At 34.3% G+C, this 18,350-nt stretch overlaps 1 protein-coding gene across 1 annotated transcript; it reads right to left on the reverse strand.

The window, feature by feature from the left end:
* Positions 1-696: 696 nt before the first annotated feature.
* Positions 697-3,613, reverse strand: LOC143539761 (AUGMIN subunit 5-like). The gene is made up of 5 exons (XM_077032981.1): positions 2,915-3,613; positions 1,802-2,251; positions 1,050-1,188; positions 818-952; positions 697-732 (listed from the first exon to the last, which is right to left on the reverse strand). Exons 1-5 carry the CDS (start codon positions 3,400-3,402, stop codon positions 697-699), a joined length of 1,248 nt encoding a protein of 415 aa, XP_076889096.1. The 5' UTR covers positions 3,403-3,613.
* Between the last annotated feature and the right edge of the window lie 14,737 nt (positions 3,614-18,350).

An 18,350-nucleotide genomic window follows, 5' to 3' on the forward strand; every position in this document is an offset into this window, starting at 1 on the left:
GTATAATTATCAACATAATAATGAAGACCATGTCTTGCATACCTGCAGGATATTGAAGGGCTGCAGAAACACGACAAATGGACGAAATTGCAGATGGATCACCCGAACCAGCTCTAGCTGTCAACAAGTCTGCAGTCTTTTCCGCAACAGCCACTGGTTCAGGCCCAGTCCAGCCAGTGGGACCCACAGACTCCAAGAGTGCCTGAATGAGTCAACAGTTAAAAACTTAAAATGTTAAATAACACAGCACAGTATTTAAAATGTTACTGAGTTAAGGACCTGTGGAGTTGATGGAAGCATGTAAAGTCTATTGTCAGGACTGCACGAATAAGCCGATACTTCTTCGTTAATAAGATCTTTTGTTATGTTCGCCATGCTGACGACACGTGTACAAGCTGGAATGATGGTCCTTGATGCTTGCTCCCGTGCAGATAACGGTTTTTCAATCCAAAATGCAGCATTATCCTGCAATTTGTAGATGATTAAAAATTGCATAATAATAATAATAATAATATTTTCTTCCTACGGTGATCGCTTTTATTAGAGCATCGCATATGGACTTAAGCTCCAATCTTCGAGCATCAAACGCTTCAATTTTCTTCCACTTTTTGTTCAAACAGTCTTCGACTTCCTTCCTCTCTAAACGCAACATGTTCAAACGTTGCGCTTCGCAAGTCAACGTGGTCAAACTTGCTTTTAATCCGGCAGCTTCTCTCTCCATAGCCCATACCTCTAACTGTACAAACATAAACACATTAATAACATATTTGTTCGAAAATTACCCAAATTAACAAGTTTAATTTATTTGTATATATACCTCTAACTGTCTAAGACTACTCATGTTTTGTGAGTTCGCGTATAAACGCTTAAAAAGATTTTGACACGCGCTTCTAGCCCCTGCAGCTTTATTCAGCTGATCCTCAGTAGCCATAAATTGTTGAACATGTGCTTTCTGTTAGCAAGAAGATATTTGATAAAATAATTATATAAATATAAAATAAACGAAATGCGCGTATTTTGTGCAGGATATTAAGTAGAGAAAATGATGCCTGTCGTTCTAAACGTTGATAGCGAGTTCCGTTTGAAGGTGTATCATGGCCATTATTACCATTACCATAAAGTTGAAATGGTAATGGTGAGGCTAAATCAGGAGAAGCCTCTATTATCTTATTATTCTCATACTTGTACCTGCATGAGTATTAGAAAATTAGTATATAATTATAGATCATGATATAAACTGAATATATATATATATATATATATATATATATATATATATATATATGGGTAAGGATCCTAAGAGAACCATTTGTAAATTGAGAACTTTGAGAACCATTTTGGACCATTAAAAAACCTCTAAAATATATTTAAAAAAATTATAAAACAAAAATAAATAAAAATTAAAAAAAGTAAAAAAAACAAAATTCTTATATTTCATTCCAGTTTCATAAAAAAAAAATTTATATTATACACATGCGTATAATTTAATTTAATCTCTAGTTACGTAATGTACATTATTATTTACCTTAAATTGTACATATGTGTATAAAAAAACATGGATGCACATGTATGTACATATTATATATATATGTATAATTTAGCTAAACCGAGACATTTTTTTTATGAAACCGGGATGATAAATAAGGATTTTGGTTTTTTTACTTTTTTCATCTTTGCGCTTTTTTTTGTTTTATGATTTTTTTTTTATTTTTGAGTTTTTTGTGCTCCAAAATGGTTCTCATGGTTCTTAATTTCAAATAGTTAGTTCTCACATGATCCTGATCCTATATATATATGTTACCTTAACATTTCTGCATCGGCTCGAACGTCTATTTTCTCAATTTCTTTAACAATTATAGATTTCAACCTTTGAGTGTATGCAGTTACAGCCAGAAGTAGCTGATGAGGTGATTTTAGACAGTCAAGAATAACATCTTGAACCTCATCAAGTACGTTTTCATCATAATCTATGCATAGTTTGGAAGCTTCTAGATGCGGGTTCGAATGGATACAATATCCTTCGTATGCAGGAAACGAATCGTGAATTTTTTCGATTGTTTGGTCTGCAAGTGTCTCACACGCCTTGCGGATATTATTTTCCCTGATTGCTGCAACTGAAGAATCGGTATTTGCGCTATGAGAATCGGTTGCTTGATTAACATAGGATAAAAGATGCTTATGATATTGTGTGAAGATGCTAGCTGTTACATCACATTGTGTACCATAAGCTTCCAACATCACTTGCTTATGCCTACATATATAAAGATATTATTAAAAGATGTGTAAGAGCACCAATTTCATAATCTAAATACATTAGTTTACAACACAGACAAGCAAACAAATAAGCATGTCGAGTATAATCTCATTGTAGCTACATTTTAAATGAATTTTGTAATAACAATGAAGGGGAAACTCTCAATCATGTAGTCAAAGGCGCAAGGCGCGCTCAGGGCATAAAGGGTGAGCATTAGGCTTAGGTGCAAGGCGTGGCGCTTAAAAAGCGAGGGCTAGTTTAAGCTTGTTCGAGGCCATTTTGGATGTTTCAAAGTTTTTTCCAAAATTTGCAAAAGTTATCGGAATTTGCCTGAAAGTCTCGGGAGGGCCTCAAGAAGACGCTTATCCTAGACCTTGCCTAGCCTAAGGGCCTAGACGCACGCCCGAAGGGCTTTTGACAACATAGCTCTCAATATGCACAAAAAAAAAACTCGAAAAAAAGCCCTATAGAAACCTAACTCAGGCCCGTGGGCTAAATACAAATAAAACCTAATTATGCAAACAAGTGTAAGACTATTGACAGGGTCTGGGAAGGCGTGATGGGCCCGGCCCCTCAGCTCCAAAAACCTTATTTTTACATCACACTAATCCATATAACATAAATGTAGCTAACAAATATTTAGTTCACAAAGCAACAAACCTATAATTCGACCGTTCATCAAGCACACGCTTGCGCTCATTCTCTTCGCACGAAACCTCCACCATCTTCTCCTTCAACTCCTTTTGCTTCCGTCTCACAATGTGCCTCAACCTCTTCACCTCCTTTTCAGCCTCTTCGCGTTCATGCAAAGCCGTCTCTTTATTATTATTATCCTCCCATGCATTAGGGTTCCCTTTCTTTTTCCCACCCCGGCTTTCTTTCCGACCACCACCACCACCAGCATTGTCTTCTCTACCATGAACAATAATATTACGACGTATATTATCAACCGTCTTCTCAGATTTAACCCTAGTTAACAAAAACTCAAACACCGGAACCATGTTCCCTCGACAAACCCTACGAATGCCGTCGGATGATGGCATTGATGAGTTACTGGATGCATGGTGTGGACCAAGAGGTCTGTAGCCTACATCTTTGTTGAGCCAATCTATTATGGCTTCTGGATGTGTGTTAGAGGTTGTATGCATGTTTAATCAAAAGAGTTAGGGTTTCTAAATATTAATTATTGAGAAATTGTTCACTGAATGGATCTTAAAGATGAAGTTGATGAAATAATATTAAAATGAGAATTGAATCTATTTACAGGGAGATGATCGAATTTCATGCATGGTGTGTATGAATGTGAGTGAATATGTCAATACAGCAATCACTTAAAAATAAAGTCTTTCAAAATGTTAAAAATTTAATTCAATGAATAATACAAATCCGTATCTGCATTCGTATCCGTATCCAATCACACTCCCTTTCCCGGCATGGATTATCCGGTTCGAAATCGTAATCCGATGGCTCATTGTTAACGTCAGTGGTGAAGCTTAGACGAAAACGTCCGGAGGACTCAAATTGTATGGGATTTTTCATAAACGCTGGATAGGGGGCTCAAGCTTTCAGCCAAAACATGTTGATTTAAACCATGTGTACAGATTTTAGGGTGAAAAACGGGCTAATTTATAATACTGCAAAAACAAAAAGAAAGGGGGGGGGGGGGTAACACTGTAACTGGAATGGGCTGACGTGTCACACTGTACGGAGGTATACAGAGACAGAAGACGTAATTTCATTAGATAGCAATCTTCATAAGCATCCTAAAGTTTATTTCACTCTCTTCATCCGCCAAAAGTAACATGTGGACTTGTGGGGAAAATGTTTTACGGAATGAGCCAGATGCCCAGTACGGAATAATAGGCTCGAGTAGAAAGAAAAATGTTTTCGGTAAAGAGAGTAAGTTTTTTTGTAAAGAAAAAACACGGCAGCAGTAGTATAACAGTTTCGATAATAGGAGTTTTTTTTCCTAAACTAGTGTTGGTGGAAAAAGTATTTACTACTTTGGTGTTGATTAAAAAGTATTTATCAAACTAGTGTTTTCTATTTATTTATTTTGTATTAACCTTTTTACTTTTACATTAACATATTAGAGTCTATATAACTTTTTTTATTAAGTTCATAAATTCAGTTTTTATAGAAAAAATTTTAAAATAGGAAAAATGAAAGGGAAGAAATGGTTTATAGGAGAAAGATTTTTTTTTGTTTCTAGGTGTTCCGCCATTTGAAATGGCGGAACCCACACTGATGTAGAGCGTGTCAGAAATTGTCTGGTGACCTGGAGGTTTTTCTGGTGTTCCGCCATTTCAAATAGCGAAAGTCACTTATTTTCCACATGTTCCGACATTTGAAATGACGGAACACCACTTTTACCCCTTTATAGCCTGCCATACATTTATTGAACTTCCGCCATTTCAAATGACGAAAATGAATAGTAATATTCTGACACGTGTTTGACAAGGTGTTTGACCACACTGTTCACTTATGCCATTATTATTTTCTAATACAACATTACTTTTCTTGAAAATTTTAGTTTGAAAAATATATTTTAAAATTCTAATATATATTATTATTTTCTTTTATAGTTATTTAAAATAAATGATTTGAAAAATATATTTTTAAACTTAATATATTTTAAATTAGTATTAAAATTAATAAATATATTTTTCAAATAAAAAAATTTAAGAAAAAAATACTGTAAAAGAATATAATAATATTAAGTAATGTTCACTTCCGTCATTTGAAATGACATAAGTGAATAATATTGGTCAAAAGGGAGAGAAAGTCTTGTCAATTGGCATAATTGTCAGTACTATTCACTTCCGTCATTTGAAATGACATAAGTGAATAGTGTGGTCGAACGCCTCGTCAGACGCGTGTCAGAATATTACTATTCACTTCCGCCATTTGAAATGGCGGAAGTGCATAAAGGGGTAAAATTGGTGTTTCGCCATTTCAAATGGCGGAACACGTGGAAAATAAGTGACTTCCGCAATTTGAAATGGCGGAACACCAGAAAAACCTCCAGCTCACTAGACAAATCCTGACACGCTCTGCAACCAGTGTTGGTTCCGCCATTTTAAATGACGGAACACCTAAAAACACAAAAAAAAGTTCTCTCTCCTATAAACATTTAATCCCTTTCATTTTTTCCATTTCTAAAATTTTTTCGTTTTTATATCATATTTCTTTAATAGTTTTTCCGATCCATCCGAAATCGTCTTTTTTTTTTTTCACTTGACTCTTTTTTTAAACTATTTTAGTTATGAATCTTTTCTTTTTATTTATCCTTTTAGTTGGTTTCTCCTTTTTTTTTCTTTTTTTAAATCGTCATTTATGAATTCAGTTTCAATTTTTTGTGTGTTTTTTTAATCAGTTAACTCTTCATTTTATTAGGTTAATTTTTATCCGATCAATCTAAGAGTCGGTAAAACCCAAGCATTGCGACGACTATTTGATAATAATTTGGTTGGTATCTGTTAGGGTCGTTATAATACCGGAACAAAACCCAAAAAATAAGTTTGTAAAATGAGCATATTCAAAACAAAAAAAAGTCGGCAAAACCCATACGTGGCAGCGACTGTTCGACGTGAACTTAAGTTTGTATCAGTTATACTTGTTACGGTACCAAAACTATACTAAAAAACACATTCGAAAATAAATATATTATAAAAATAAATTTCTATGAAAAAATATAATTAAAGATATGAAAACAAAAGAAAATTTTCATATCTGACAAATTAAAATAAAGATAACTGAGAAAAAATAATATAAAACATACTATATTGAATTAATAGCATAAAAATATATGAAACATATGATATGAAAATTGATAATTGTTGAACTAAATGTATAGGACAAATTAAAAAGACTAATATGTTAATGTAAAAGGTTAATACAAAATAAATAGAAAACGCTAGTTTGGTAAATACTTTTTAATCAATACCAAAGTGATAAATACTTTTTCCACCAACACTAGTTTAGGAAAAAAACTCAACTTAAGGGGTCTTTTCATAAGCAATTAATTTATATTAATTAAAACTTTCCGTACAAAAATAATTATTCTTTTAAGGTGATAACAAAATTAAATAGTCATACTAAGACCACATCTTGTAACTTATAAATATGGAATGTCATTTAATAGAATAAATATGCTTGTAAGGGTTTTGTGAGATAATATGTACAAATAGCGAAATCGCTAGGCACATGATGTGCTTATCCTAGTGTGGCATAAAAGTGCATTTATATTCGCTCATTATACCAATACTAGTAAAAAGCTAACGTATAAGCAATACCAATATCAATACCGTTAAGATATTAAATTCATGTAATATAATAAAAATCGGTTTGTGTATTACTGTGAAACATTATTCTTTTGTATTTTTTACCAGAACAAGAAATGGCCTAATTAATGAAATATAAAGTTCACACGAAATGATATTAAATGATTAAATCTAACTAAATTTAGTGACATTAATTGCGAAGATATATTATGAACTCCTACCGAAATTTCTCTTAGTTCTTAAAGGTTTTTCTCACACTGAGTACCATACGTTGTTATAATGCAAGGCTCCCCTAATTCGATGGGGTTGAAAGACACTTTTGTAGTTGCATGGAAGAACCCTTACATGCTTCGTCTTGTGTTCTCTGCGGGTATTGGTGGACTCCTTTTCGACTACGATGCCGGTAATTACTCCAACGCTCTCTTTTTCTTTATATTTTGTAGTACTTTGTGCGCCTGTAATGAATCTATTGAATGTTTAGGAGTTATCTCGGGAGCATTGCTGTACATCGGGATGATTTCAAGTTCGTGGATAAGAAGACTGTTTTAAGGGTATCACAATTTTATTTTCTAAAATTCCGTATTTCATAAACAATTTCAAGCTTTAAAGAGTTATTTATATCTTCAAAATATTTTTCATCAGGAGCTTTAAAGTATATAGTTTAAAGTAGCACATGAATGTCATTTATAAAAATTCATTGTGATTGATTAAATTAATTTACTGAATAAAACCATGGCAAAAAAGCATTTTTTTTTCTTTTTTCTTACATAAAATTTTCCACTTAAAAATCCTAATTTTTTTTGTAAAGAATTAAACTCACCAACCCTTTTGAAATGGGGGAAAACCATACCACAAGACTTTTTTGTTCTTGTTTTGTTTTTACTAAACTTCTTATATACTTTGGGCCTCTGATTTCCCACTTGAGTTCTTTATTGGTTTTAGAGGTATTCATCAGATTAGATAACAAATTATTCGTGTTTTCCTGTTCGAATTTGAAATTTTTAGGACCGTTTCGAATAAGGGGTTTTCCTATCTGATTCGAATTTGATCCAAATTAATTTCGGATCGGATTCGGATAATCTGAATAACTAGAAATAAACAACATAACAAACATTTAAACAAACGTCTAATAAATAAAAATACGAAATTGGAAAATTAACATGCACAAACAAAAGTCAAAATTCGAACAAAAGTTTAATTAAATCCATAACCCATCATTATTTTAAAATTATAAAAAAACACGAATAAAACCAAACTTCAAATAGTTAAAACACAAGTTATTTATTCGGATACCCGAATTATCCGAATTTTTTTGAAATCCCTATCCGAATCTAAACTAGTTATTCGGATCGGATTATTCGAGTTTCAGTTTCAGATTTCTAGAACACCCCTACTTTGTTTTGGTTTTATAAAATTTGTTTTTGACCTTTCGAAATATAATCAAAATTCTAAAGAAAAAAGTATGCAGTCTCAAACTCCCAATGACTTAGAGGCGTGGGAATTTTATGTTTTTTTTTCTCAACGGCCATGCCACCAAGGTATTCATTGCTGTATCTTTTTCTGAAAGGCCACTTAAAACCAATGTTATTAAGACTGAACTGATTAGGCCAAGATTTGGTCGCTGACTGGTCTGGTTCTATGTAGTTCGATCGGTTCTTAGAAAACCGGCCGGTTCAAAGCAGTTTTGCGGTCCGACCGGTTGAACTGGTTTCTATGAGAAAAAAGAAAGTTGTTTTCTTTTTTTTTGATGCAACAATTGTTTCAACCTTAACCATAAGACCATGTGTAGTCATAATGCTCCACCATCGGGTATTATGTACCATGTGACGCTCAGTCAGAGTTATAGTTTTTTGTAAAAAGAGGGTGTAGTCATAATGCCCCACCTCTGGGCATTACGCGTCACATGGCACCCAATCACTTTTACACTTTTTTGTTTTTTTTTAAATAATAATTCATTACATATTTAAATATAAAATTAAAAAAAACTACATTAAAATAAAAAAAATACATCAAACTCATAAATAAAAACTGAATTACAATAATTAAAAAAAATACAATAATAATAACATTGTATTTTTCAAAAATTTTATTTTGCCAAAACAAAATAAAGGCATTCGGTAAGTCTCTTGAAACAAATACAAAATTAACACGACACCAAGTCAAAGGGTTTTCGTTAACATCCAAACCAAATCAATTAATTCATCTTTCTTTCCTCTCCTCCTCCTGGGAACACACACCAACCAAAAGTCTTTCATTCCAATGGCTTCTGCTTCTTCTACTGCTGTTTTCACCGACCAAAACGATGTTTTTTCACAAGCTCAAAGCCAAATCAGAAAACAAGGTCTCTTTCTACTTTCTCAGATCTGTGATCAGGTCTAATTAAAAATGTAATTGAATTGAATAGATTTCTGTTTATATATTTATTGTTAAATGATTATCCATATTGGCGTTTGAAAGTGTGTGCATATTAAGCGTTTTGTAAAAAACGCTCCATCCAAAACGCGCCAACCGAAGGTGTGCCTCCGGAGCCAAACAGGAAACGGTCACTGAGCCAATCTCCAAATGGGGCTCCAACAATGGCTCTGGCAATTGCCATGCTCACAATATACATTGGGGCTTTGGGCGGATTGTTAATTAGTGGAGGCCGGCTCGTGTCTTATCTTATGAATTTGGCATTCATGAAGGTTAGGTAAACAATTTACAATATGCTACTTTTATGAGTCATGGGGTGAGCAATGAGCATCCCATGACCCACCAAGCCCGTTTAACAGAACCGGATTAGAAAGCGTGTCTAGGTTCCGGTTTTGTATTTCATACTAAACGGGTTATGGTCCGGTTCGGTTCCACACCCTCCCGGAATCTTATAACCCGTGGTTTTTTGAGTCTTCTTGTGAATGGAATATTAATTTATAAATTCATTGATAAATAATTAGGGCTGTTCAAAAAGCTCGAAGCTCGGGCTCGTGGCTCGCTCGAATAAAACTAACTAAAAAAACATGATTTGAAACATCCTGAGCTGAGTTGTCTTATTATTGTTATCGAGCCAAAATCGAACCAGGCTCAGCTCGATCATGGCTCGGCTCGTTGGCTCGATCTTAATCTCGTTTAACTTCAAAATCAAGCTAGAGCCTTAGTTGAGTTGCCTTGTTTAATTTTGAGCCTGAGCTTGAAACTACCCTGGCTCGACTCGTGAACAACCCTTTATGCATCTTGTATATTTTACTAACTTAGTTGCTGCTGAAGTCGTAGCATATGATATATATAAGTTAAAATTTGAGTTTCACATGTCTTCAAAAACTACGGGTATAAGCTAGTGTACATAACAATTTATTTTTATATTAATCAATTAATATATATTTTAACTTAATACAATCAACTTATTCTACGATCTTGGTAATAATAAGCTTTACTTGTCCTTTAAACCACTGGCTCCTACTCAAATTATAACTCAAACGAAAATAAACATAATAAAATTCTGACTTATCCAAACCGATACTGATAAGGGTTTAAGTTCCAACATATTTAAAACTCTTCCACGATTCTAGGAAACTTTAAATTTTAACACCACTTGCTGATCCAACTATTATCATAATCAAGCTTTAGAGTTTCCTTTTATGATCTTCGACTTTTTAATGTGGAACACACTATCCTCCAAGATATGTTCAATATCTTCAAACGGTAGACCTTTAGTCTCGGAACAAAAACAATCACAAATCCTAAAGCCAAGAAAGATATCACCCCGAACCCGCCGAAAGTCCATGACACCCCGACGGCCTCTGTCAACGATAAAAATGACTCTGCAACTACAAGATTTGAGATCCAATTTGCGGTTGCAGCTATGCCACAACATATCCCTCTATGTCTTTGTGGATAGATCTCTGAGTTCACTATCCAAGAGATTGTGCCCAAACCTGGGGAGAAAAAAATCAGGGCCAAACCAACCAGCGCAAGCCACCCAATCTTGCTAGGACACCCGTGGGTGTACCAAAACCGACCTCTTCCTTGGCACATTTTCTACTAAACATTACATTAATCAAACACATTTTCTGACAGCGGTGTGTTTGATTAATGTAAAGTTTAGTAGAAAATGTGCCAAGGAAGAGGTCGGTTATGGTACACCCACGGGTGTCCTAGCAAGATTGGGTGGCTTGCGCTGGTTGGTTTGGCCCTGATTTTTTTCTCCCCAGGTTTGGGCACAATCCCTTGGATAGTGAACTCAGAGATCTATCCACAAAGACATAGAGGGATATGCTGTGGCATAGCTGCAACCGCAAATTGGATCTCAAATCTTGTAGTTGCAGAGTCATTTTTATCGTTGACAGATGCCGTCGGGGTGTCATAGACTTTCTGCAGGTTCGGGGTGATATCTTTCTTGGCTTTAGGATTTGTGATTGTTTTTGTTCCCGAGAATAAAGGTCTACCGTTTGAAGATATTGAACATATCTTGGAAGATAGCGTGTTCCACATTAAAAAGCCGAAGATCATAAAAGGAAATTCTTCAGCTTGATTATGATGATAGTTGGATCAGCAAGTGGTGTTAAATTAAAGGTTCTTAGAATCGTGGGAGAGTTTTAAATATGCTGTAACTTAAACCCTTATCAATATCGGTTTGGATAAGTCTGAATTTTATTATGTTAATTTTCGTTAGAGTTATAATTTGAGTAAGAGCCAGTGGTTTAAAGGACAAGTAAAGGTTATTATTACCAAGATCGTAGAATAAGTTGATTGTATTAAGTTAAAATATATATTAATTAATATAAAAATAAATGGTTATGCTACACAAGCTTTTACCCGTAGTTTTTGAAGACATGTATTTGGTATCAACAGTTTGACGATAATTTAGTCAAACAGCAGATTGACAAACATGGGAAGGTTCGGAAATGAACCGACCGAACATAAACGGGGCATTAACTGGTTCGCTCGTTTAAAGTTAAGCGAACGGGCGATCGAACTCGAACAGATAAATGAATTGCGTTTTCTTGTTCATGTTTTTTCGTTAAGAAAATGAACATGTTCTTTTTTTCAATTCATTTCTAATAAAAGCACAATGTAGGTATGTAACATCCATATTTTCGTTATCTGAAAGAAGTCTTAAGAAATTAAGACTTTATTTATATAAATAGATTATATATTTATAATCTATACAAGGTGGATACTTCAAGAAAATAATATTAGTAAATCTTGACATAAGTTATAAATTAAGTGGAATGACCAATCTTAATAAGTGGAAGGGGTGTTGTGAAATTGAATGATTATTTGACTAATATAAGTCAAAGGGGGAAAAAGAAAACACCCAGAAGGTGCGTGCGTGTGTTGGTGTATTCGACAAAGGAGAAGGAGAGACAAGGAGAAGAGATTTAAGGTGCGTGTGTGTGTGTTGGTTTTCACTTAACATCCAGAAGGTGCGTGTGTGTATTTGGGGTGTTTTTTATATTGTCGAGAAGCTCGTTGAGTCTAGTTTTTCCAAGATTTTATAATAAGAGAAAACATGGACAATAAGTACACGAAAACTGCAATGCAAAACAGCATAGTGGTATGGTTAAAGCTGAATTTTCGGTTAATTTATGAATCTGTCCTGTTTTTATAAAAATAATATAAAATCAACCATTGACCCGATTAAGGTGATTCTTTTTGGGTTGAAAACATTATTGAGTCTAGTTTCATTAGAATTTTATAACAAAGGAAAACATAATTGTTAAGCGGGAATAATCAGCCATTTACAGCAGTTGCGCAGTTAAGTGATGCACAAAACTAATATTTTTAAAGTTTGATGAATATGACTATTGAGTACATTTTAACCAGACATGATACTTAGGTTTTAAAGTGTTATTCTCATCTGCTAGGGTACTTTCCAAAGTGTTTGTAAAACTTGCAATTGAAGTAACGAGCCAAACGGGTAGATTAGTAAACAACACATTGTTTTGATTTTGGTTGATGAACAAAGGAGGGTGTTGATTGTGATAAAGGGGTACAAATATTGTGATAAAGTTATTATACAATACGTATCCTAATTGTTGTATTTTGGCTTGCAAATAAGCTAGGTGCGTTGAAGCTTACAAGGCAACGGACAAAATGGAGGAAGAAGGTAATGGAGTTTCTATGGGCCAAGGTAAGTTAATCTTACATTTATCTTAAAGAAGTTGTGATTTATTAGTGTGCTGCTGTATTTCGATGTAATTTGTGGACAACGTGGTGTATTCGACAAAGGAGAAGGAGAGACAAGGAGAAGAGATTTAAGGTGCGTGTGTGTGTGTTGTTTTTCACTTAACATCCAGAAGGTGCGTGTGTGTATTTGGGGGGTTTTTTATATTGTCGAAAAGCTCGTTGAGTCTAGTTTTTCCAAGATTTTATAATAAGAGAAAACATGGACAATAAGTACACGAAAACTGCAATGCAAAACAGCATAGTGGTATGGTTAAAGCTGAATTTTCGGTTAATTTATGAATCTGTCCTGTTTTTATAAAAATAATATAAAATCAACCATTGACCCGATTAAGGTGATTCTTTTTGGGTTGAAAACATTATTGAGTCTAGTTTCATTAGAATTTTATAACAAAGGAAAACATAATTGTTAAGCGGGAATAATCAGCCATTTACAGCAGTTGCGCAGTTAAGTGATGCACAAAACTAATATTTTTAAAGTTTGATGAATATGACTATTGAGTACATTTTAACCAGACATGATACTTAGGTTTTAAAGTGTTATTCTCATCTGCTAGGGTACTTTCCAAAGTGTTTGTAAAACTTGCAATTGAAGTAACGAGCCAAACGGGTAGATTAGTAAACAACACATTGTTTTGATTTTGGTTGATGAACAAAGGAGGGTGTTGATTGTGATAAAGGGGTACAAATATTGTGATAAAGTTATTATACAATACGTATCCTAATTGTTGTATTTTGGCTTGCAAATAAGCTAGGTGCGTTGAAGCTTACAAGGCAACGGACAAAATGGAGGAAGAAGGTAATGGAGTTTCTATGGGCCAAGGTAAGTTAATCTTACATTTATCTTAAAGAAGTTGTGATTTATTAGTGTGCTGCTGTATTTCGATGTAATTTGTGGACAACGTGGCATTAACATAAATTTGAAGTGCATTTTATTAAAGCGGAGTTCTTCTTTTGCATTAGAGTTTGGTGATATTAGAACATTGTGAAGATGAACTTAAATTTGATTTAGAGGTTATTATTTGGAACCAAATAAGTATTGCAAACAAAAGTAAGGTTGTTAAACTTGTCTTGATGGACTGGTTATATGTCACACCCCGACTTAGGGCCTAGGCGTGTGACCACAAGTTGGTACCTGTTTTGTAAATATATCAGAGTTTATGCGTTAACTTTAGCGGAAAACTTTAGGTTGAATATAATATTAATTTACATTGAAAATTTACTCGGGAATTAAATACCCCGAGTATTGGTTTACAAAAGATATGTTTTCATATTAAAAGGATTATATATAAAAAACGGAGCCATCTTGTACGCGCTTCTATCTTCATTAAGACTCCAATCCTTGTTAATGATACTAACACTTAGTTACCTGCAAAGGGTGGGAAAAATACGTCAGCTATATGCTGGTGAACACGTATGACTCGATAAAACATTTTGAATGAAATTACAATACAAACGTAGTTTTCTTGACAATCTCAGCGGAAGCATTTCTACTTCTGGTATATGTACCACTGCCCTACACACACAACAGTATTCCCCGAGCCAAACGGCCCCGAATTGAGAAACTGGTCATGACCGTTTAAGCTCGCGGCTTCATTGCCTTTGATTGATTGATTGAGCTTTAACAGTTATGTTTGGATCCAGACACATGTGTATTCGGTCTGAGTTGATATTATTCTCTACTTTGTATTATAACGTTTTAGAGATTTCATTATCTCATGTAGACATTGATTGACTCATTAAGACAAACACCCGTTCGTCTTATTGAGTATAAACAAGTTTTGACTGATTAAAAAGGTTAACATATTCACCTGTACCGTCGGTGCTGGAAAACCTTGACTGATTGATTGATTGTGAATGATACTTAACCTATACATAAATAGGTTTGTATAAATGTTTTGAATGATGTTAAGCTATGATTGTAAGCTTAACCTTGAAATCGTTTATCTTTGATTGTGAATGAAAACACTTAGTTTTATGTGACGTTTGATATAACATGCTTTGGCCTAATAGGTTCTATCACGTTGGTAAGTTTATCCAGGTAAGTAAACGGGTCCCTCGGTTGATTGGGATTTATGCGAATTACTTTTCCTTAGACAAGAAACTTACTACTAATGATATCCCCCTTCCAGTTACTACATGCCCGTCAAAATATCTTTTTTTGCTTAATATTACTTCATCATGAAGTAATGTTTTATGAAAACATGATTGTGAATGAATGTTTGTAAAATACGATCAAGGTTAAAGGCCATAGCCTCGATTGATAGTTCTAAGCTATAAGTCAAATAAGTTAAATGTAACTCCTGCCTTAACGTGGATACTTAGATTGATAATAAGAAAAAGGCAGGATCTTGATCTACTCGCTTAAGTGATTGCTAGCTAAATTCCCACTTCGTTTCTTGCACGAATTACGAGAAAACAACACGTCGGCTTGTTACGGCAACGGGGCACGCTTTCCAAGGCTATGTGTGTGTAAAGAAAGGTGTGTTTGGGATGAATGGGGTTCATGCCCGTCACCCCCCTTTTATAGCCATTTTAGGACCACGCGACCGGTTCTTTTGGGACCCGTCGCGTACCGCGGCGCCGCAATATTGCGCCGCCTTATGCGGTTGTGACACGTGGCTTGTCATATTGCGCCACGTGTCGACACGGTGTTCAACACGTGTCCACTGACTCAGCGACCCCATCGCGCTACGCGATGGGTTATTTGATACCCCGTCGCGTACCGCGACAGGAGAATATTTTCAGAATTTACAGTTTAGCCCCTGTACTTACAAAAGTTAGTATTTTAGGTTAAAACCTATAGGGTTTGAGACGTGGTGTTACATTATATGTGGTAACGAGTCTTGGGCTCGCTGGATGAAACAAACACTAACGGATGAAAGATGACGGTTTCAAATGTTGCTGAAATTTTGTCAGTTCTCGTGTAGTTTTGTAATCTCCATATTATGTTAACGTTTGTCTTCTTTTTGTTGTAGAAAAGCTCAGCAGTGCCAGTGTTGTGGTCAAGGTCTAGGGTTTCATAACTTGGATTTATGGAATTTAGTTTACTTTTTGTAAAAATGTATTTTAATTTAGTTATCTGGATGTAGTAGGTGGTATAGTTGAACCTTGGATCCCTTTAATTTGAATTGGATAACTATTTTAGAGTTTGTTGAAATGGCTATCCGTGATGAACTTTTACTAAGAATGTTAAACTCAATGTTTGAACCAAACCAAGTTTCAAAGTAGATATTTTTTAATTTGGGACCGACTTCCTCTGTGTTTCTTTTTATTTATTAAAATATGTTTTAAAATATGTTTAAGCTTGCCTCCATAAGTTTAAATCCTGTAATAAAACCGGTTAAATTTAGTGCAAACCCAAAGGAATGCTCTAACATGCGGTAACAACTTACCCGTTTGTGAGCCGTGACCCGTTTACAATTTGTTGCATTATGCTCATGTCAACAGCTCCACAACAATTCCTTGCAATAAAAACAATAGTTGAGATTTTTAGAGACCAACTACATATTCAAACTAATTTCTTGCTCATACACATTTGGCAATTTTTTGACACGCCATGTAATGATTTAACTTTATGATTCAAACTACAAATGACTTACACAACCAAAGTCTCACAACCTCAATTCATCGATACCAAAGTCGGTTCGTACATCAGAAACATAAAAGAAAATCACTTAATTAGATCATAAAGTTAGAAAAACCCATCTCAGATGTCAAAGAAGTACAATTAGAAAAAAACCCATAATTTCTGATGAGGACTTGATGAAATTTATCAATCCTATCAAAAATGTTAATGTATCAAAAGGTGGGTTTATAAACATAAAGTGGTGAATAAAGTATTTCATGAAAAAGTGTAGCCTTTAAATTTAGTGAAACCCGAATTAATTGAGAGTGTGTTTCAAGATAAAACATCAAATCTGAACTGAACTTGAAAAAGCCTTTAACAAATCAAAATTGGTTAACAAAACACAAGCTAAAAAGAAATCAAATTTGTTAAAACCTATAAAATTTGTAAAATCATATGGTTTGGAGAATGTTACACATTGCACCGATTTAGAATTTTATAAAAATAGAAAGATACATAACATGGCTTGTTTTAGTTCAAGTGTAAAAGTTGATTCTTTTCAACATAGTGTTTCATATGAATATATTGATTCACCACCTGTATTCGTAGATATAAGAAGGTGCTTCTCATGTGAATTAGGGCATGTCGTAAGACAATGTGGAACTATGGCAAAATCAATTGAAAAATCTTTAATCAAGGAGCACATTCCTTTGATTAAGATTATTTTGAAAAGACAACCTTTACCGGTCAAAGTTGATGAATCACAAATCATGTTTAATGATGTTAACCCTCGAAAGGTTGTTTGGGTTAATTTTCAAGATGCTAAGGTTAATTGCAAACCTGTTGAGCCTGTTAAACCACTTTGTAGTAATAATGATTCAGGTGTAATTTAAGATGTATATCTCAAAAGAAAGTCAAAGAACTTGACTTATACTCATGTTCATCAATCACACATGAAACCCAAGGTTATTGTTTTACAAAAGGAAATAAAAAAAGAGTCCAAGACTGAGATCTAGGCTGCTTTTTAACTAATAATTTACCTTGTTGTGCAAAGTTCATCCAAGACTATCTTAGGTGATAAATAAATAATGGATAGTGGATGTTCTCGGCAAATCACCGGCAATCTTAATCTTCTTTCAAATGTTAAAGACATTCAAGGGGGTTATGTAGCATTAGCTGCTAATCAAGGCGGTTTGATTACTAGTTCGCAACTTTTTTAAAGTTCCTTAAACAATACTCATTTCTTCTATAACACAATCGCTATTAAAGCTTAAAATTTTATATATTATATACAAATATATGTATGTGAGTGATATATATGAAAGTGATGGCCCACCCCTTGTCCGCTCGACCATGTGCCTCTTCGGACCAACTCGCTAGACTTGATCTCCACAATGCCACCTCGTCCATGACTTCCATGTCCACCCTCCACCAAATCATTTAGACGTTTCATTTGAGCCCGAGTTAGAGGTGCTCTTAGTTGTCAATGTACTTTATGACAAATACTATAATTTTCCTTACAAAGAGAGTTCCATATAATGGTTTAAACATTCAACAAACTATAATTTTGTGTCTTAAAGACTAATCTAACATAATATCATAAATTTTGCATACTCAAAATAAAGACCCAACAACGTACCCTACTAAGACTATCCTTTATGGTGAGGGGCTTCGAAGCCCCTCATCAGTATCACGTCAGCGCCACGTGGGCACTGGGTGCTTTGAAACCCCACCCCAAAGATGCCCCCCTCTATGGTGAGGGGCTTCGAAGCCCCTTTAATTTTTTTTATTTTTTTTTATAAAACTAAAAAACCAACAAATTTATTAAACTTAAAATATAATAAAAATCAAACTAAATTAAACTAAAAAACATAAAAAAAACGTACAAATAGAAAAAAATAGAACTAATATTCAACGTCATCATTTTCGTATTTTGTCATTATCCTTGCTTTTTTTCCCCTCCAAAAACGCCCGCGTGGCAGGATCTAGATGCGAGAGATCCTTTGCGAGGAGCTTGAAATCCTTTTTTCGTTGCCGCTCTGATTTTTTTAATAATGTCGTTGATATAGCCATTGGGGGGGGC

The sequence above is a fragment of the Bidens hawaiensis genome, unplaced genomic scaffold, assembly GCF_021521415.1.
Source record: "Bidens hawaiensis isolate Kalapana, Puna unplaced genomic scaffold, B.hawaiensis_p1.1 tig00012010_1, whole genome shotgun sequence".
Lineage (NCBI taxonomy): Eukaryota > Viridiplantae > Streptophyta > Magnoliopsida > Asterales > Asteraceae > Bidens > Bidens hawaiensis.